Genomic DNA, 17,797 nt, shown 5'->3' with positions numbered 1-17,797 from the left:
ATGGGCCGGCTTGATTGATATGGGCATCTTGGGGCACTGTAACAATTGCTTCATATATACTGACAACCATTCACTCTTAAAGCAAACTAACACCCTATGTAAGAGATGCAAAGAGATGCAAATTCACTGTGGAATTGGAGTCAATTCTCTCACGTAAAAACAAACTGGACATCAAACAGGTTGTCAGCACACACACTTCACCTCTCATGCAAACCTCACCTCTCACTCAAAATTAAGTTCACACGCATAAACCCATATACACTGAGGTACTCACTAAAAGTCTGCCAAGAGAAGAGACCTCCCAAATGCACACCACCCACACTCACCACCAAGTAAAAAGAAACCACTACACATATCAGCACACACACCTGTGTCTCAACAAATAAGCCCCTAAGGCAAAACACATGAAATGTATATGTCATAGTGAGAGAGACAGATGTCCCCCTCATACTGGACAAGGAGAAGGTTATGGTCAGCTACTTATCAGGTGCCAAGATATAACAAATCATGCATGCACTCAGGTCACTCAAACAAGCACCATTATGACTCTGTCATAGTCCATGTTGGAATGAATGACTTGGGACGTATCTGTCTAAATTATATGAAGAGAGACATGACGGAACTCTCTGATTGTGTCCCAGACAGGTATGTCCCTAGCGTTAAGCAGTATCCTACCCGCGCCTAGGATGATGCCACAATATAAACAAAAAAATGATTGACTTCAACAGTTGGCTCAGCGTCTGGTGTCAGTCCAGAGGGATTCAGTATCTGTCAGCCTTTGGAGGATATGGTAGACAGACCTCGCTGCTTTGCTAGAGATGGTCTGCACCTGTCCCACCTAGGCTTTCGAATACTGGTAAAGGCCCTTGTCTCTGTCATAGTGCCTTTTTTAGGCAGTGTCAAAACAACATTTCTGACGTAACAAAATCTAATCGAAACAAACTCAGGGTTGTGCTGCTTAATGCTAGGAGTTTAAACATGAAACTGGACTCCCTGAAAGCTCTCCTCACCTTAGAAGATGCTGACATCTGTCAGTTACCAAGACTTGCTTCAAGAGCAATGAGAGCACCTCGGCCGTGCAAGGCTACAATACCTTCCACACATTCAGACCTCAAAATGAGTGTGAAGGAACCAAAGGTGGAGGTGTATCCATTTTCATCAACACCAAATACACTTCGAGACTGGTCAAACAGTATGACTCTCTCAAACTATTCCATGTCTAATTAAGTATTGGGAAAGTGCCATACCACATCATTGCTAGCTGTAGATCCCCCACCATGAACCAGGATAAGCACACTGCCTCCCTCGATTTAATGGAATCCCTCCCCATACAGCCCAACATGTTATTCATGGGAGATTTCAACTATCCTTCCATAGACTGGGGGACGTTTACAAGTAAAAACACACTCTCCCAGAGGTTCCTGGAATTTAACACAAATGCTTTGGAACAAATATTCTGCACCCCTACAAGGGCCTGCAATGTTCTGGATGCAGTACTCACCAACATGGGGGATCAATGTACTTCCTCATGCATGATGCCCTTCCTGGTTAGGTTAAACCACAAATCAGTCTCGTTTGAAGTAACTGCTGGAACTGACACCTGCACTGGAACCAAAATTATAAAAAACTTTACCAAAGCTAACTACAGCCTACTAAGCAATGGTATAAAATGTTTCATAGTGCCTTCAGTTGCAGACTTCAATGATCACTATGCAGACGTGTACGCAAATGCTCTGTACAAGCACATAAGTGACTGCATAAACTCTTCTGTACCTGTCTGGATCAAAACCAGCCATTCCTGTAAAAACAATCCACCGTAGTGGACTTCAAGTATAAACAGATTATATAACAAGCGGAAGAAACTGTTGTCCAAAAGCAAGATGGATATCATTCTGCAGAGGAAGAGTTCCTTCCTAAGCCTAAACCAGAAAATCAAAAATCTTGTAAAGTCTTCTGAAGCAAATAATGAAATTTAAAATCGCATCCTTAGCTAAATCATAAGGTATTCTTTAACTACTTCCAGAGTCTAAAAGGGAATGCCCAGCTATGTGCCAAACTGGTTGTAGATGGGATCACTCATACTGCACCCAAAGATATCGCCAGCCTGCTACCTGACAGATTCAGCAGAAATTTCAACCCCTTATCCCCACCTACTATATCCCAAAGCAGGGTCTATATCATGAGATCGACATCTTAAAATGTCGACTCTCATTTGTTCAACATGAAAATGTCAAACTCCAGCTTTCCCGAAAGGCCAAATCGCAGATCTCTTTCCAATGGAAAGAAATCGGTTGGCCATTCTGTTACACCTGCCCTTTCCCTGACTGCATCGCGGTCTTGGAGTTAGAATATTTAGTTAGGGGTGTGTTGGGGGTGTGGGGGGCGAAGCTCCCCACTTAAATGTTTGTTTTTGTGTGGCGTTGGTGTTTGGGCAACCGATTATTTTCTGTTGGAAAGAAATTGGTGATTTGCCCGTTTGGGTAAGTTGGAGTTTGACATTTTTGTGTCGAACAAATGAGAGTCAACCTTTTCAGATGTCAAGTCTCATGATATAAACCCCAGAGCATACATGGCACCAGCCCTGTGCCTGCCTAGTATCTCTAGAGAACAGGTCATCTTTGCAATTTGCCAAGGCCAAAAACACGACCTCAGTGGAACCAGATAATATCACAGGTTGTTTACCAAACAGTCTAAAACAAGACCTAGTGGACACACTTTGCATTCTCTGTATTCATAGCTTGAGAACTTCCTATGTTCCTGCATAATGGAGAACAGCAACAGTAATCCCCTTGCATAAATGGGGACCATCAACAGACCCTTGGAATTACAGACTCATAAGTCTAACCAACCTCATCTACAAGGTCTTGGAAAGAATTACCATTGACCTTATCAACAAGGACATAGGCAACCTCCAAATGCTGGACTCAACCTAGTATGGCTTTGCTAAGGGTAGATCATAGGTTAGTACTAAGCTAACTGCCCTTGTGAGCCATCGTAAGCCTAGCCAATTATCCCTTGTGAGACTCAAACCCTGCACCTTGTGGTTGTAAGGCAAGCACCTTAACAAATAGGCCACCCTCCCTCATGTTTATTAAACCTGGTGGACTTCTTTGAGAATGTCACCAAAGCCGTGGACAAAGGCAAGATAGTGCACACACCCTACCTTGACCTTTCCAAGGCTTTCAACACAATTCCCCACTCTGTCATCTTTGAGAAACTCTCCCAGATGGGGATTAGCCCTTATGTTACTAGATGGATAGCCATTTGGCTCACCGACAGAACTCACACTGTCAAAATTGGTTAGTGCACCACCACCAGTAGACCCGTCACCAATGGACTATCACAGAGGTCTGTGCTGGGCTTCTTACTGTGTGGCATCTGTTTCTCAGAAGTCTAGGCAAAGTAGATGGCCTTTGGGTAACCAAGTTCACTGATGATTGCAAACTGGGAGCAATCATTGAGTCCCCTAATGATGTCAGCATATTACAAGAAAGGGTAACGCAAACAAATGATAAAGCCATGATCTAAAACTAAATGCAAAAAAAGTTATTATTCTCTTTAGCAAAACGGAGTTCCCTACAAATTACAGTATTGACAGCACACACCCCCCCCCTCCCGAGTTCCATCCCAGTGGTGCGAGACTTGGGTACACAGGTTAATAGTAATCTGAACTTCGACCACCAAGTTTCCACAGTGGTAAGGAAAGCCTATGTAGCATACCTCATAAGAAAGAGCATAGCATCCAGGTCAAAGGATGTTTTAACTTCACTGTACTTAAGTCATCAGACCACTAATAGAGTATAATGCATCCTTTTGCATGTATCTCTCTAGACACCTGCAACAGCTGGCGATACTGGGACTGCAAGCCATGACCTACATGGATCGACTGAAAGCCTTTGCTATACCCTAGTTATGCCTCTGCTGCTTACTCTTATAGCTGATAGAAAGGAGTGCAGCAGTAGTCATTTTCCATGTTCTGCACAGATGATTGTCAGCAGTAGATGCTGTAGGCAGACTATATTTGCATTTGGCTGGCAGGTCAGAGTTTTTTCACTGTGGCTTAGGAATGTGGAAGGTTAAATAGCTTAATGGAGTTAAGCAGACAAAATTGATTAAACTCTTTTTAGTAAAACTGTTTTGAGGACGTTAGCAGATCTTCTGTCACCTTCTTTTTCACAGTAAGTTAAGGTAATATAATTACCTTAATTGTTTTCAGATTATCATCACACTTTTTACTTGGATGCCTGTATGGGAACATGCAGTTGGTTCATTCTTTGACTTTTTTATTGTTTATATTTTATGACAGCTTTTTTGTTTTAATTATTTTGTTTCTTTTCTGTGAATGCTTTTTCATCTGGGCTGTGTCTTGATCAGTGCACTACCCCGCTAAAATTTGCAACTAATATATAATCAAATAGTAAGGTCAGAAGGTAAGGCGTTAATATTTTCTTAGCTTTTTCACACATTACGTTATAGTTCTTAGGAGTTTTAAGTATACAGAATGTAGAGATGGAGATCAAAAGCTCTTGTACTGTAGCCATTTTTTATGTTAACTATTTGCATTTAATCATTCTACAACAAGTGCTGTCTTTCAACAGTTGGTAGTGCACTGGACATTGAATGAAGGCGTTGCCAGACAGTTTGAATCATTTAGAGATGGCTTTGAATCTGTCTTCCCTCTTCATCATCTGCAGTATTTCTATCCAGAAGAGGTAAGTAGCTCTTAATTGCACTGATATTAAGTAAAATTCACTGATACTTGAGTCATTGCCGAATGGTTCTGTGCATAGCTGAAACTGATTACTTCCAGGTGACATTGATTTGTTACACTGTGAAATGGATTCTTGGATCACCCTTTAGAAAGGACTGTTGCTGAGTGTTCATTGTGAACATCAGTTCCCTAATGTTTATTCATAGGTTTGCAGTTGAGTATTAGGCAAGCTCCTTTGCGGGCCATTTTAAGCTTAGCCATTTTCTCTTTCTATGCACAAATTACCTATCCCATTTGGTTAGAGATGTGCCTTACCCATTCCATGGTTGATAATTATATAGTACTCCTAATGATAACTGGGATCATACCGTAGATAATCTGAGGGGACCCACACACAGAATGAAGCATTTAGGAGCTGCCTCTGGGGCAGTCCTTGGGAAAATTATCTGTTTCTGTTTGAAGTTGCACTTGACTATGGACAGGGATGAGCTTGTTTTATGTGGATGGGGTGTCTGTCCCAGTGCAGCGGTTTCTTCTGTGAGATGTACTTGCCCCTCCAAAGCATTCTTTTGACATTGCAGGTGTTGGTTGCTGCCCAGACATTTTTTTAAGCTGCTGAATATCACTTTGCATGTGACTAAGGCTAGCCTCTCACTGCTCCTCCTGTCTGTTGATATGTTTCATGTAAAAGCAGTGTTGCCCATCTTCAGTTAACTATTCTTAATATTTCAGAGTTTTGTTAATTTGATTTCCTTTACTACTGATTAATAGTTAAATAGCAGTTTAGTCATTCTGGCATGAAATTCTTGTAGATAAATGTCCTATCAGTAAGTGTTGTTAAAATTATTTTTTCCCTTATTTTGGGGAAAACTGATGAACTTGAGATTGGAGTGATAGTGGGCCTTACTTCCGAAGACTCTGAAGGCACTGGAGCAACTGAATATATTTTTTCACATATCCTTTAAATGTAAATTTATGAACTTATTACACATGCTTTTCCCATCTTAGCTCATGTCACAGCCTTGTGCCTTGAAAAAGTACTTACCCACCCGCAATATTCCCATTACCTCATATATATATATATATATATATATATATATATATCTATCTATATATATATATATATATATATATATATATATATATGTCAGGGGTGGAGGTTTTGTAATATTTGCGTGTGTGAAGAAACAACTTCTGCGCATGCATACTGGGAAATTGATGTTTCCATTTTTGACAAGTAGCAGCTTACCTTTAGGATGTTGATAATTCATGTTAGTCAACCAACTGAAGATAAATCAGTTTGTAGTGTTATAGTAAGCTACTTAGTTTTTATATGTATATGACAAAAAAGCATTTCAGCAGTGGTAATGTTCTGATTGTTATATGGTGAGATGTGACTGAATGGGTCTGCAGTTCCAGCAAAACTCAGCTGTTAGATGATCACTTCCACTCATTTCAGCAGCAGGACTAGCATGCCATAGGCAGCAGTCTTTCAACGCTTGTAGAACTGTTCCATGGCCCAAAACTCCTCCTTTAGCTCCCATAATGCACCAACTCCCTCCTCAATAGATTAAATTTGCTGTATTCCTGCAAACATCAACAAGCAGTCACAGACGCAATTTTTTCATGGTTTTGGTTGGTATTTTCTTCAGATTTGCCGAAATTTTTGTGAAGTTGACCTGTCAAGTCAGACCCTTTCATTTTGTTGTATTTAGTAGACAGCAGTTGTAGAATAAGGCTAGGTTTTTTGTTTGCCTATTCCTCCTCATTGCTGTCAAGTTGCCGTTTTAATTTTAGCTAGTCAGTTATCTGTTCTACTTGTGGGTTCAGTTCAACTTGAATTTTCTTATCCTTGTTTGTTTCTATATGAGTAGAGATGGATAGAAATAAGGCATCAGGTTTTCAAAAATGTTGACAAAATTCTCTGTCAGAATATTCTTCTTTACACATGGTGTGTCTGGGGGAACACTTGGGCTTGTCTGTGACATTTATTAAAATATATATATATATATATATATATATATGTGTGTATGTGTATATATATATATATATATATATATATATATGTATGTGTGTATATATATATATATATATATATGTATATATATATGTGTGTGTGTGTGTGTGTGTGTATGTATATATATATATATATATATATATATATATATGTGTGTGTGTGTGTGTGTGTATATATATATATATATATATATATATATTTTTTTTTTTTTCTGGAATTCTGCAGGAAAGCCTAAATTCATTTTGAATCATTTGTTACCAAGTGGTTCTATTGCTAGTTCTGAAAGACAGAATAAAAGCTGCTGATTCTGATTCCATTATAAATGCAAAAGCTTCCTCCCCTCTTGTTGAAGCCACATGGATAGCTGTTATAGACAAAAGTAGTGGTTGAGAAATCTAATAACACTACTCATTGTTCCACATGCATCTTTCAGCACAAGGTCATAGTAGTTGAGAATCGGACACTTTAAGTGAATGGGTTTTCTTATGACAAGGAACTTTCTAGATAATTAGAATCTAGACTTCTTAGCAGTGTCCTTGCATTCATCCAGGCCCATCACCAATTCTTCCTTGCATGTTGATTGAGACGACTTGATGCAAGTATTGGTCAAGGCAGAAATTGAGTTGGGTGTCCTCCCTTCTCTCGCTGTTTCTACCAACTTCAGCTGAAATACCCTCAGGGCCATTGTCAGCATCATTCACTTCATTTGAGTTCTCAGCATTAAAACATCTTTAGTGCCGAGCCCTAACGGTATTGACATTACTTGCTGTGTCAACTGGGACCATTTCATTCCTAGGTGTCTTCAGTGATGTGACCCTCAGCAACAATAACCAAGAGTTCAGAGACTTTGTGGATGAACCCATCTGGAGTCCGCACATACATCTGTTCCACAATTAGACATCCCTTAGTTTGGTGTCTTGGCCCAGTTATACTTGTTCCAGTAAGGTAGAAAGCCCTTGTGGGGATGGAATAGAGATAACCAATTCTCATTCCTCTTCCTAACACTTAAATGAGACCTCCTTCCAGTGTATTCAGGAAAAGGAGTGTAGAAATAAGCAGTTGGACTTCATCACAGAATCATGAACACTGAATGCAGATTTAGAAAGGAAGCTTTCCTATTGCCCCTGCTAATGACCCCATATTTGTGGAGATGTTAGAGTTAATGAGGCAGAGAGGATCATGATCAACTAATCTTATCCTACCCTAAGAAAAGACTGCAGGATGCTTTCTGTCCTGCCCCTTTCCACAACTTGGGTGGTTTCAGCTGTTGACTGCATGCTTAGTAAGAACCAAATGTAGTAGCAACTACAGCTAGGAGCCCGGACAGGATCTTCTAGCCTTCAAAGTAGTGAGAGTATTGGAGTAGGGCTTCCACAACTGACTTTAATTGTTGTGGTTGCTACCCTAAAGAAGGATCCCTCGGAAGATTGTCCAGTGGTCCACTGATCTGTAAGGAGTTTTGGATGATGGACCATTTGGGTAAGTGTGTATATGCATCGAGTGCCTTTTTTCATTTGAGCCGTCAACTACCTGATGCATTTGACTCATTTTCAGCTTGGCTTGACAGAGAACACCCCAGTGATGTTGAAAAAGTTGCCTCATGGAAACTTACAGCACAAGCTAGTCCAAGGTGGCAACACTAGCGAATATTTCAAGACTTTGTCCATGCAGCTTCTTCATAACACTTTTCAGAAATCTGCAAGGCATCTTTCAGGAATGCTTCTTGTGAGAGTTTGTCTTTGTTATGGCCCAACGTGAAAGAGAAGCTGCAGAAGGGAAGACACTTCCTGCTGTTTGAGTAAAGTTTCCTTTCTGTCATAAGTGGAGGAGTGCAGAAAGTTTGTAGCACAACACATACCACCAGCTGTACTTTTATTAGTATTCTGATAGAAACTAGTGATGCTATGGAAGTTTCCAAAATGGACAATCATCCTAGAGGGTGAGCTGGTCTGAAGAGTCTGAGATTTTGCAGTTCCTAGGATTCCAAGGAATCAGTTGCAAAATTCCTGAGGAGTAGCCTGTCGCCATCTGGAGACCACCAGGAGTCTGATCTCCCTGCACTTTCCTGCATTGCAGGCCATGTCATGGGACAGTTGGATCCAGAGATTACGTCACACCATTCGTATATCTCCTACAAAGTATGCTTCTGTGCTCCTTCCAGACATCTTGCCCCATCAAACGACAGCAATCAGACTAGAGGTGCAAAGTGTATTGATAAAAAGAGCCATCCAAGAGGTCCCTCCAGATCAGAGGAGGTCCAGTGGATATTCAAGATTAGTTTTAGGTCCTAAGAAGGAGGAGGACCTTGGGTCCATTTTAGGCCTAAGTTGCCTACATCTGTAGGTAAAGTTGAGATTCCAGGTGGCAGTGGTGCATTTACTACTTACTTTGGAGATAGTGGAGACTTTATTTGCTGCATGGACATCTTGAAGCCTACATAGAATTGAAGATAGCTAAGGTTGTTCCTGCACTTCAGAGTGGGGACCAATCCTTGCCATTTCAGTGCTCCTCTGTTTGGGTCTTACTATAGCTCTAAGGTATTTGCCAGATGTTTGGCATCTGTTGCAACTAATCTCTGGCTGAAAGAAGCAAGAGGTTTCTTTTATCTTGAGGACTGGCTTTTAGCAGCGTCAACAAGGAAGTCACTGTTAGAATCAATATACTGTCAACTTCAGTTTTCTCATCCTTGGGAATATTAGAGAACACTACAAAGTCACAGACTGAGACAACACAAGCAGAGCTCTTCATTGTCTTGATACCCAAATATACACACTTGCATTGATTGCCTTTCAACAGACAGAATTTGAAGGCTCACTCCCTTCTTTGACATCTTCAAAATGTCCTAGCAGATGGTTGCTACCTGCCTCAGAGTACTGGGTCTCATGACCGTGACAATTTCCTTAATCCCATTTTCCAGGAATTGTACAAGGGTTCTTGATATTCCGGGTTTGTTGGTCTTAGAACTTCGACCTAGTGATCCCATCTGATAAGAGACTCTCAGATTTGCTGTCTGCATGTGTTATGGTGGCTTACGCCAGTCCATTCAGTCAGTCACTTTACCCCTCCACCCACCAAATATGGCAGTCACCAAATATGCTTCTGCCTTGTTTGTCAGACACTCCAACAGACTTGGTAACTATAAGAGACCTGTCTGCATGTCAGTGTACTGGAGATGAGGATAATCTGCTTCCATTACAGGCTGTACATGACCTTGTTCCTTATAGGCTGTACATGACCTTCTTCCTTTGGATGCACTTGACATCCACTGCAGCAATTTAGCAGAGTTTTGGCACATAACCAAGTAGGGGCAACCCAGTCCTGCCCCCTTTGTGAGGAGATGGTGAAGTTATGGGAATGGCCCATGTTGACTCATTCCTTTCCTATAGCAGTACATATTCCCACTCAGGCTGTCAAGTGAAAAAGCTCAGTCGATTGTTTACTCTTGCCTCACAAATGATCCCACAGTCAGTGTGGTGGATGCCATCTTCCACCTGTAGAGAAAGCCTTGCTGAGACCACTTTGAATCCCCAACCAGAACTAATTGGGCAGTTACTTATTCATTTTCCCACAGGACAGACCTTCCATTATGCTTTGGTCTAGCAGTATCCTCCTGGTCTTCTGCATGCTTTTGTCATTTTCCCTTTGTATTGGCATTTCAGCAGAAACCTAAATAGTGCAATTCAAACGCCATTCTTGTAGCCGATAACTGGCCCTGAGAAGTATAGTTTTCTCTCCTGTGATCTCACCTCCTAGAGAAGCCTGTTCTCATATCTCTGAATGGTTTCTTATACCATCTGTTTGTCAAGTCTCAGTTTGACCACCAATCCCTGAAACTAACCACATGCACTCTCCATTTCTACTGATGGCAGAGACTCTGCTTACCCTGCCAGCATAGTGGTCATCATATCAGTCACTGCTGCTAGTAGCCTTAGCTATACAGGTTATATTCTGGCAAGGATTTAACTGCCAGCCAGCTTCCAAGGTCTCATTAAGATCTAAGCCCATGGGTGTAGGACTACATAAGTGGGCGTAAGAGTGTAAGAGCCTCAGGCTATCTTGCCACCAGTCCAAAAATGCAGGATTTTGGCTCCATTTGGTGTGCTTTCCACTTTGTTGTTGGCTGCTGTCATTACCTACACTTATTCAGATAAGTGTCCCATTGGTGAACCTTCTCAGTTTATCATACTGATCACTGCTGCTGTAGCCTTAGCTATACGAGTTATATTCTGCCAATGATATAGCAACTGGCCAGCTTCCAAAGCTTCAGAGCACTTTCCACATGTCTAAACTGTCAAGCAGGTTGAGCTGAGCTGACTGAAAGACAAGTTTGGGCACAAAGCCCTTCAGATCTTTACTGCTACCAAAGAGTACGCTCCTTTGACATTTTCAAGGATTGACAGTTGGCTTGTGCTTTCCCTTAATGGCAGATAACTTTTCTTTGGGGGGAAAATCTTCCCTTTTATTATTTTTGTTCATATTTTATTACATTCCTCGTCAAGAAAGGTATTTTAAAGCTAGGAATGTTGTGTTTTAACAGACTGTCTTGAGACAGTAAAGTACTTTGAAATGAAGTGTACATTTTTTCTGTCTGTTGAAAACTGGTGTAAAGTAACTGAAAACATTTTCTATGTGGAGAAAATGCATTTATTTAACTTTTGGGGGGCAGGCATGGTGGTTTGAACTGCTTTTTACTGTGTTTTTCAGTCAAAGTAGTGTTTACTGGCATTTGCTTCTTGTATTCCCCAGGAAAGAGGCACTATGTCCAACCTGACCATGGAACAGACCATCCTTCCCATGGTTGGTCTTTCTTCCAGTCACAAAAAGAAAAAAAAATAAGGAAATAGCTTTTGCCACCACAGCAAGCTAGCAGTTTGCCTTATCCACAAGTGGGGTGACTCTGCTGTGGCCATCTTTTACCCTGGATCCCTCTGGTCTAGCAACTGCAGCCACTGTGGTCTGAGTTTAGTCATGCCCTCTGTGGCTGTTGGGGGTCTCCTTAATGGTAAGGGAGAGCCACTCTTGATGGTCCTCTGAGAGGGAACAGGGAAGTTTCCTTCTTGTGTCAGAATGCTGGGCCCATCACTGGGAAGCTGCTGGTTGGCCCCATTTTTCCTGTCCAAAAAAAAAAATGAAAACCTAGCTTGTAACTTCCTCACTTTTCTTTGGATACAAGTAGTTTACTGAGTCTGGTTTAGGGTTTAATTCAGGGTAAAAAAGAAAGATTCCTCTTTTCCTGAAGAGATTGAGGATTCTAAATCTGAAAAGAAAGATGCAGGGACAGATATATTTTTTCCCTTAGATTTCTGATTCAGACTCAGGAGAGCTCAGTTTTTGATTCTCCCTAGGGGGTTTCAGTTTCCCTGAGACTATTGCTAGAATGTGCCAGTGTTTTTAATGGTTGAATACTGAGGTTTCTCAGTCTCTCAGAAAATGCTGAGTTATTACAGAAAGATTTTCCAAAATCTACACCCATTCTTTCTGTTCTGTCTGCTTTAGAAGATGTGTGTGTGTTATTGTCTGCAATTTTCTTGAGTCAGCAAGCTGCCCCTAAAAGCAGATAGGATGTATACAATTCCTCGAGTCTTTTTTTTTAATTTTTATACACTATTCCCAAACCTGACCCAGCAGGTATAGCTTTAGTAGATCCCACTGCTGCTAAGCACTTAGTTAATTCCAGTCCTACTGTTTCTGATGAGGATGGGAAAGTTATTGGAAGGTGTGGGAAATGTGTATACCTTTGCAACTTTGATTTTCAGAATTTTGAATTTTCAGGCTCATATGTTAACGTTTGTTGTGGCATATTGTGAAAGAATGAGGAATGCTTTATCTGCAACTTCCACTTGTGAGGAAAATCTGCTTTTAAATAACTCTAGTTTATTGTATTGCACAGGTCACTCACTACACATTATTTACAGTGTTTGTACACATTATTTACAGTGTTTGTATGACTCTGCTGATGTTCTTTGTGTTTCACTGTTGCGGTCATTACATTTGGGTAATCCTGCTGGCAGGTTGCCCTCAGTCGGCCTGAATTCCAAAGTCCTGGGTCCTGCATCGGCTGCTGTCCCCCCTTCCCTGATGTCAGGGGTATTAAAGAAGCAGCCAACGCCATTTTCTTCAGTCTTTCTTGCCGCGCGGTGCCCGAAGCAGTTCGCAAGTGCCAGTCGGCTGACTCCTGAGATTTTCATGTTCGAGTTTCAGATCCGAAGTCTTCAGTAAAGCTAAGTACCCCGTTGGGGAAACTTTTTTCTTGCTCCAGACCGATGTCAGAAAAAGTAAATAATTGTATTTCTTGTGGAAAGCAAATACCTCATAAGGATTTTCATTCTTACTGTATTCCTTGCCTAGGCCCTGATCACAACGTTTCTGGTTGTCGGTTTTGTGCTAGATTTAACCAATGCACTATTAAGCGTCGATATGATTTTGCTTTAAACTATTTTGGACGCCGGTTTAATTATCCAGAAATGTCGTCGGATAGCCGTCCGGCTACCGGAGTTCACAAAAAATGCAAAGAAAAGGAGAGAGATAGACAACCGAGGCCAAAACCGACAACGAAGCTTCTCCTAAGCCAGTCGCCGGTTCTCAGTGAGGCGCTTTTGCAGCCCCTGATGCCCGCTACTTTAGAGTCGCAGGCGGCTACTGACTCCCACGTGGAGTCTGCCATGCATCTGGAAACTCAAGGTATTGGAGCCTCGGATACTATTCCTTCAGATGGGTCCGGCGCCGCTGAGCAGGCACCGGCTTCTGATGGTGTATTCAGACCTAAACATCTTTACATTAAACTGACTTCAGCTTCAAAGCAAAGACTAAAGCACCTTCTAAAGCAAAGAAACAAACTCAAGAGCCACGTGGTCAGGCCTCTAGGCCCAAAAAACAAATGCTCAAAATGGCCGAAGACTTGATTACCTTCCTTGATCAGGGGTTCCCATCCCCCTCCTGATAAGAGGCCTAGGCAAGAGACTGACTATGATTCTTCAGATCAGGTTTCCATTTCTTCTGATTCCTCTTCTGATCAGGAATATTCTCTTCCCCCCATGAGGATTCTGATGCTGAAGGCTCTATACCTTCAGCTTCTCCTCCAGAGGACTATTCTTTTGGGGAAACCTTGCATACCATGAGGGAGCATTTCCACTGGGAGAGTCAAGATTTTTCAGAATCTAAAAAGAGGCTCAGTGATTTCCTTTTACTACCTCAACACAGGCCACTAGCCATTCCACCTGTGTTAGACATTGTAGATGATGTGTTTACCTCCAGCTCTTGTTAAGCCTGACGTACATTACAGGGTTCCTGCCTCTCATAAATTCCTTTTTAAAAACCCTGCTGCAGACCCAGAAACTATTTCACAGGGTCCCAAAGGAGTAAAGGCTTCCGCTACAAAAACCCTACCCCCTCTGACAGAGATTCTAGGGCACTGGATAGATGGGGAAAAAAGGTTTACACATCTGCTACCTTGGCTATAAGGGCCTTAAACTGTCAGTTTCATATGCTCAAATATCAGCGATATGTCATAGCATTGCTTAAACAGAAAATGTTGTTAAGCTCTGAATGTGCAGAAAACAAGGAAATGCCGGATTTATTGCATGCAGCTGAACAAGTTGGAAAGCATACTTTGCAATGTAGTTTTCATTCTTTGGAGGCCTCCTGCAGGGCCACAGTTATGGGTCCTGTAATTAGGAGGCATGCTTGGTTAAAGGAACAAAATCTGCCTGATCATGTCAAAGTTAAATTATTAGATGCACCTTTACAGCATGACACGTTGGTGATAAAGCAGAAGAGGTGTTAAAGAAAATGGAGGACAAAGCTAAATCTATGCAAACTGTCAAAGATTTTTTTTACAAGTACAACCACCTAGGTTTAGTAGACAATGGCCAACAAAGAATTGGTCCTTTCCTGTGTCAGACAGACCTCAAAGGGGCAGATCCACACACCCTAGAGGCAGATACCAGGCACAAGGTTCATACAGGTCAAAGCAATGGGGTGCTTCTACCTCCAAAGTTGGAGAAGACAAATCGCAACCATACAGGAAACAGTCCCAATGATTTCCCCTTGCTTGCACCAAACACTTATCTCCTGGCAGCACCCTTATGGGGGAAATTATCACTTTTTTCTCAAAATTAGCACATTATAACCCAGGACAAGTGGGTTCTAAATATCGTGTCACAAGGCTACAAGTTCCATTTCCATACCCTGCCAAAGGCAAACGGCTGGCCAGATCTGCCAAAAAATCAATGGGCAGAGGCACAAAAACAAGTCTCATCCCCCATGGACATGGGGGGCATTCAACAAGTACCAGCGCAAGAGCAGGGACAAGGATTTTACTCAAAACTGTTCTTGGTACCCAGAAAGGACAAGGCCTGGAGGCCAATACTGGACCTATCTATTTTAAACACATTCCTGGATATACCAAAATTCAAGATGTTGACTTTGCAGCAGCTTCTGCCCATGCTGGGCAAGAACGCTTTGGCTTGTGACTTAATCAGACAAATATGCAGAAGATACGTCAGATTCAAGGCTGGCTCAATGCATTACCAATTCTCTGCACTGCCCTTTGGCTTATCTACTGCGCCCAGGGTCTTTACAAAGTGCCTGGCACCAGTAATTGCATTCTGTAGACAAAGAGGAATACAAATATATCCTTACTTGGACGACTGTCTAATTCAAGCAGAGAACAAGAACATTCTTCTACAGCATCTGTCGTTTGTGAAAAGACTTCTAACATGCGTAGGGTACACAGTCAACGAAAATAAATCAAAACTAGTACCCTCTCAAGAGATAATATTCCTGGGTGCAAGCTTAAATACAACTGCCCAGATGGCTTATCTCATGCCAGACAAACAAAGACAACTGACTACCTATTTCAAAATGTTGGCAACAAAGGCCCAGTTATCTGCAAGAAAAATTCTGCAGGCTTTCTGCTTCATGGCATCCTGCATCCTACTAATTCCATATGCAAGACTGCATATGAGGAAACTTCAGTGGACCTAAAAAGTGTTTGGACTCAACATTGCCACAGCCTGGAAACTATGATTACTCTCATTCCCTGCCTGCAACAGGAGTTTCGATGGTGGGCAAAGGCTTGTCACCAAAACAAGGGACAGCCATTCACATTACCCCCAGCCAGGCAGACACTAACAACGGATGCATCAGATTATACCTGGGGGGCCCACATGGCAGGAAGATGCATTCAGGGCACATGGACCTCAAACCAAATGCATCTACATATCAGTCTAAAAGAGATGCTAACTGTTCAAAATGCCCTGACAGCCTTCAAGGATCTACTTCATCCAGGACAACTACTGATAAAGACAGACAACACCACGGTCATGTGGTATATAAACAAGCAGGGGGGCACACATTCTTACCCCCTTTGCAGACTAGCCATGACTTTGTGGGACACAGCATTGACTTACCAAGTACATCTGCAGGCACAATTCCTGCCAGGAAGGAAAAATACTCTGGCAGACGAACTAAGCAGAAACCTCATGGATCCCCATGAGTGGCAGCTGGATCCACAAGTCTTCAGCATGATAACAAGGAAATGGGGATGCCCGGACATAGATCTGTTTGCCTCCCCTCACAACTACCAACTAAAAAGATTCTGCACAAGGATTTATCACAGACAAGCATGGAAAGTGGACGCCCTCTCTTTCAGCTGGAAAAATGAGTATATGCCTTTCCCCCACTGCCTTTCATCCCCAAGGTACTCCTAAAGGTCAGACAGGAGAAGCCAAAGATGATACTGATTGCCCCAGACTGGCCCCGCTAATACTGGTATCCAATACTAAGGAATTTGTCTCAATGCCCAGCTTGGAACTTACCTCAAATACCTCATCTACTTTCCCAGCAAAACAATCAGATCCTGCACAGCCAACTCAGGACTTTAAACCTGGCAGCATGGCGGATAATGTAGTCATACAAAACACACCTCTCAGTAAAGCTGTGATGGATGTCATTTTGGAGGCCAGAAGGCCTAGTACTAGAAAATCTTATGCTGGAAAATGGGAGCGATTCTGTGCTTGGAACCAGGCACAAGGAACTGATACAGCTGTGCCAAATATTCCTCAGATTTTGCAATACTTAACTGAGATGCTGGACAAAGGCCTATCTTTTTCATCTATTAAAAGTCATGCCTCTGCCATTTCGGCTCATTACAATACTGAGCCACCAATCTTTTCCCATCCCTTATTAAAGCAGTTACCTCAGAGGAGCCAAAAATGTAAGGCCTCCAAGATCATCACCAATGCCTGCATGGAACCTCCACTATGTCTTGGAAAAACTCACCCTGCCTCCTTTTGAGCAAGCTGCTACTGCTGATATAAAGTTTTTTCTTGGAAAACAGCTCTGCTCCTAACAATAACTTCTGCAAGACGAGTTTCAGAGCTACAGGCACTCATGGCTGTGGAACCTTTTATCATTTTTTTATCCAGACATGGTCTCTCTGAGGACAAACCCAACATTTATGCTTAATTTGGTGTCCAGTATGGCTCTTAACCAGACTATTCACCTGCCAACTTTTTATCCAAATCCACAGAACAAGGGGGAGAGACTTCTGCATTCTTTGGACGTACACAGACAGCTTAGATTCTACTTGGACAGAACCAAAGTCTTCAGAAAGACAGAGCAGTTACTAGTGACATATGCTGCAGGATCACAAGGAAAGGCTATCTCAAAGTGGATAGGCCACTGCATTCGTTTCTACTATGTACACCACGGCAAGCCAGTGCCCAAGGGCATTAGGCCACATTCAACCAGAGCTGCAGCCACTTCAGCAGCCTTTCTCAGGGGAGTACCTACCAAGGACATTTTAGAGGCTGCTACTTGGAATTCAGTGCACACCTTTACAAAGCACTATCGTCTGCCACTCTACTCTAAATCCAGGGCAGGCTTTGCCACTGCAGTTCTGCAGGGCCTCATAGCTGCTCCTAATGCTGTTTTGCTCCAGCCTCCCAACCATAGCTTTGGGACTCTACCCAAATGTAATGACTGCAACAGTGAAACACGAATAACATAGTACAGTTGCGTACACTTACCATAAATGTAGATGTTCGAGTGTATTCACTGTTGCAGTC

General features: G+C 42.1%; 1 protein-coding gene across 2 annotated transcripts in view; it reads left to right on the top strand.

The window, feature by feature from the left end:
- Nucleotides 1-17,797, top strand: part of TRIP12 (thyroid hormone receptor interactor 12) — a 3,849,287-nt gene that overhangs the window by 3,780,801 nt on the left and 50,689 nt on the right. For both annotated transcript variants that reach the window (XM_044071052.1, XM_044071053.1), the window contains one exon: nt 4,599-4,712. In XM_044071052.1, the coding sequence (XP_043926987.1) occupies nt 4,599-4,712 (114 nt within the window). The remainder of the gene's footprint in view (nt 1-4,598; nt 4,713-17,797) is intronic.

This window comes from Protopterus annectens, chromosome 5.part0, assembly GCF_019279795.1.
Source record: "Protopterus annectens isolate FY-2018-M chromosome 5.part0, PAN1.0, whole genome shotgun sequence".
Classification (NCBI taxonomy): Eukaryota; Metazoa; Chordata; order Ceratodontiformes; family Protopteridae; genus Protopterus; species Protopterus annectens.
This window is presented reverse-complemented; position numbering and strand designations above follow the sequence as displayed.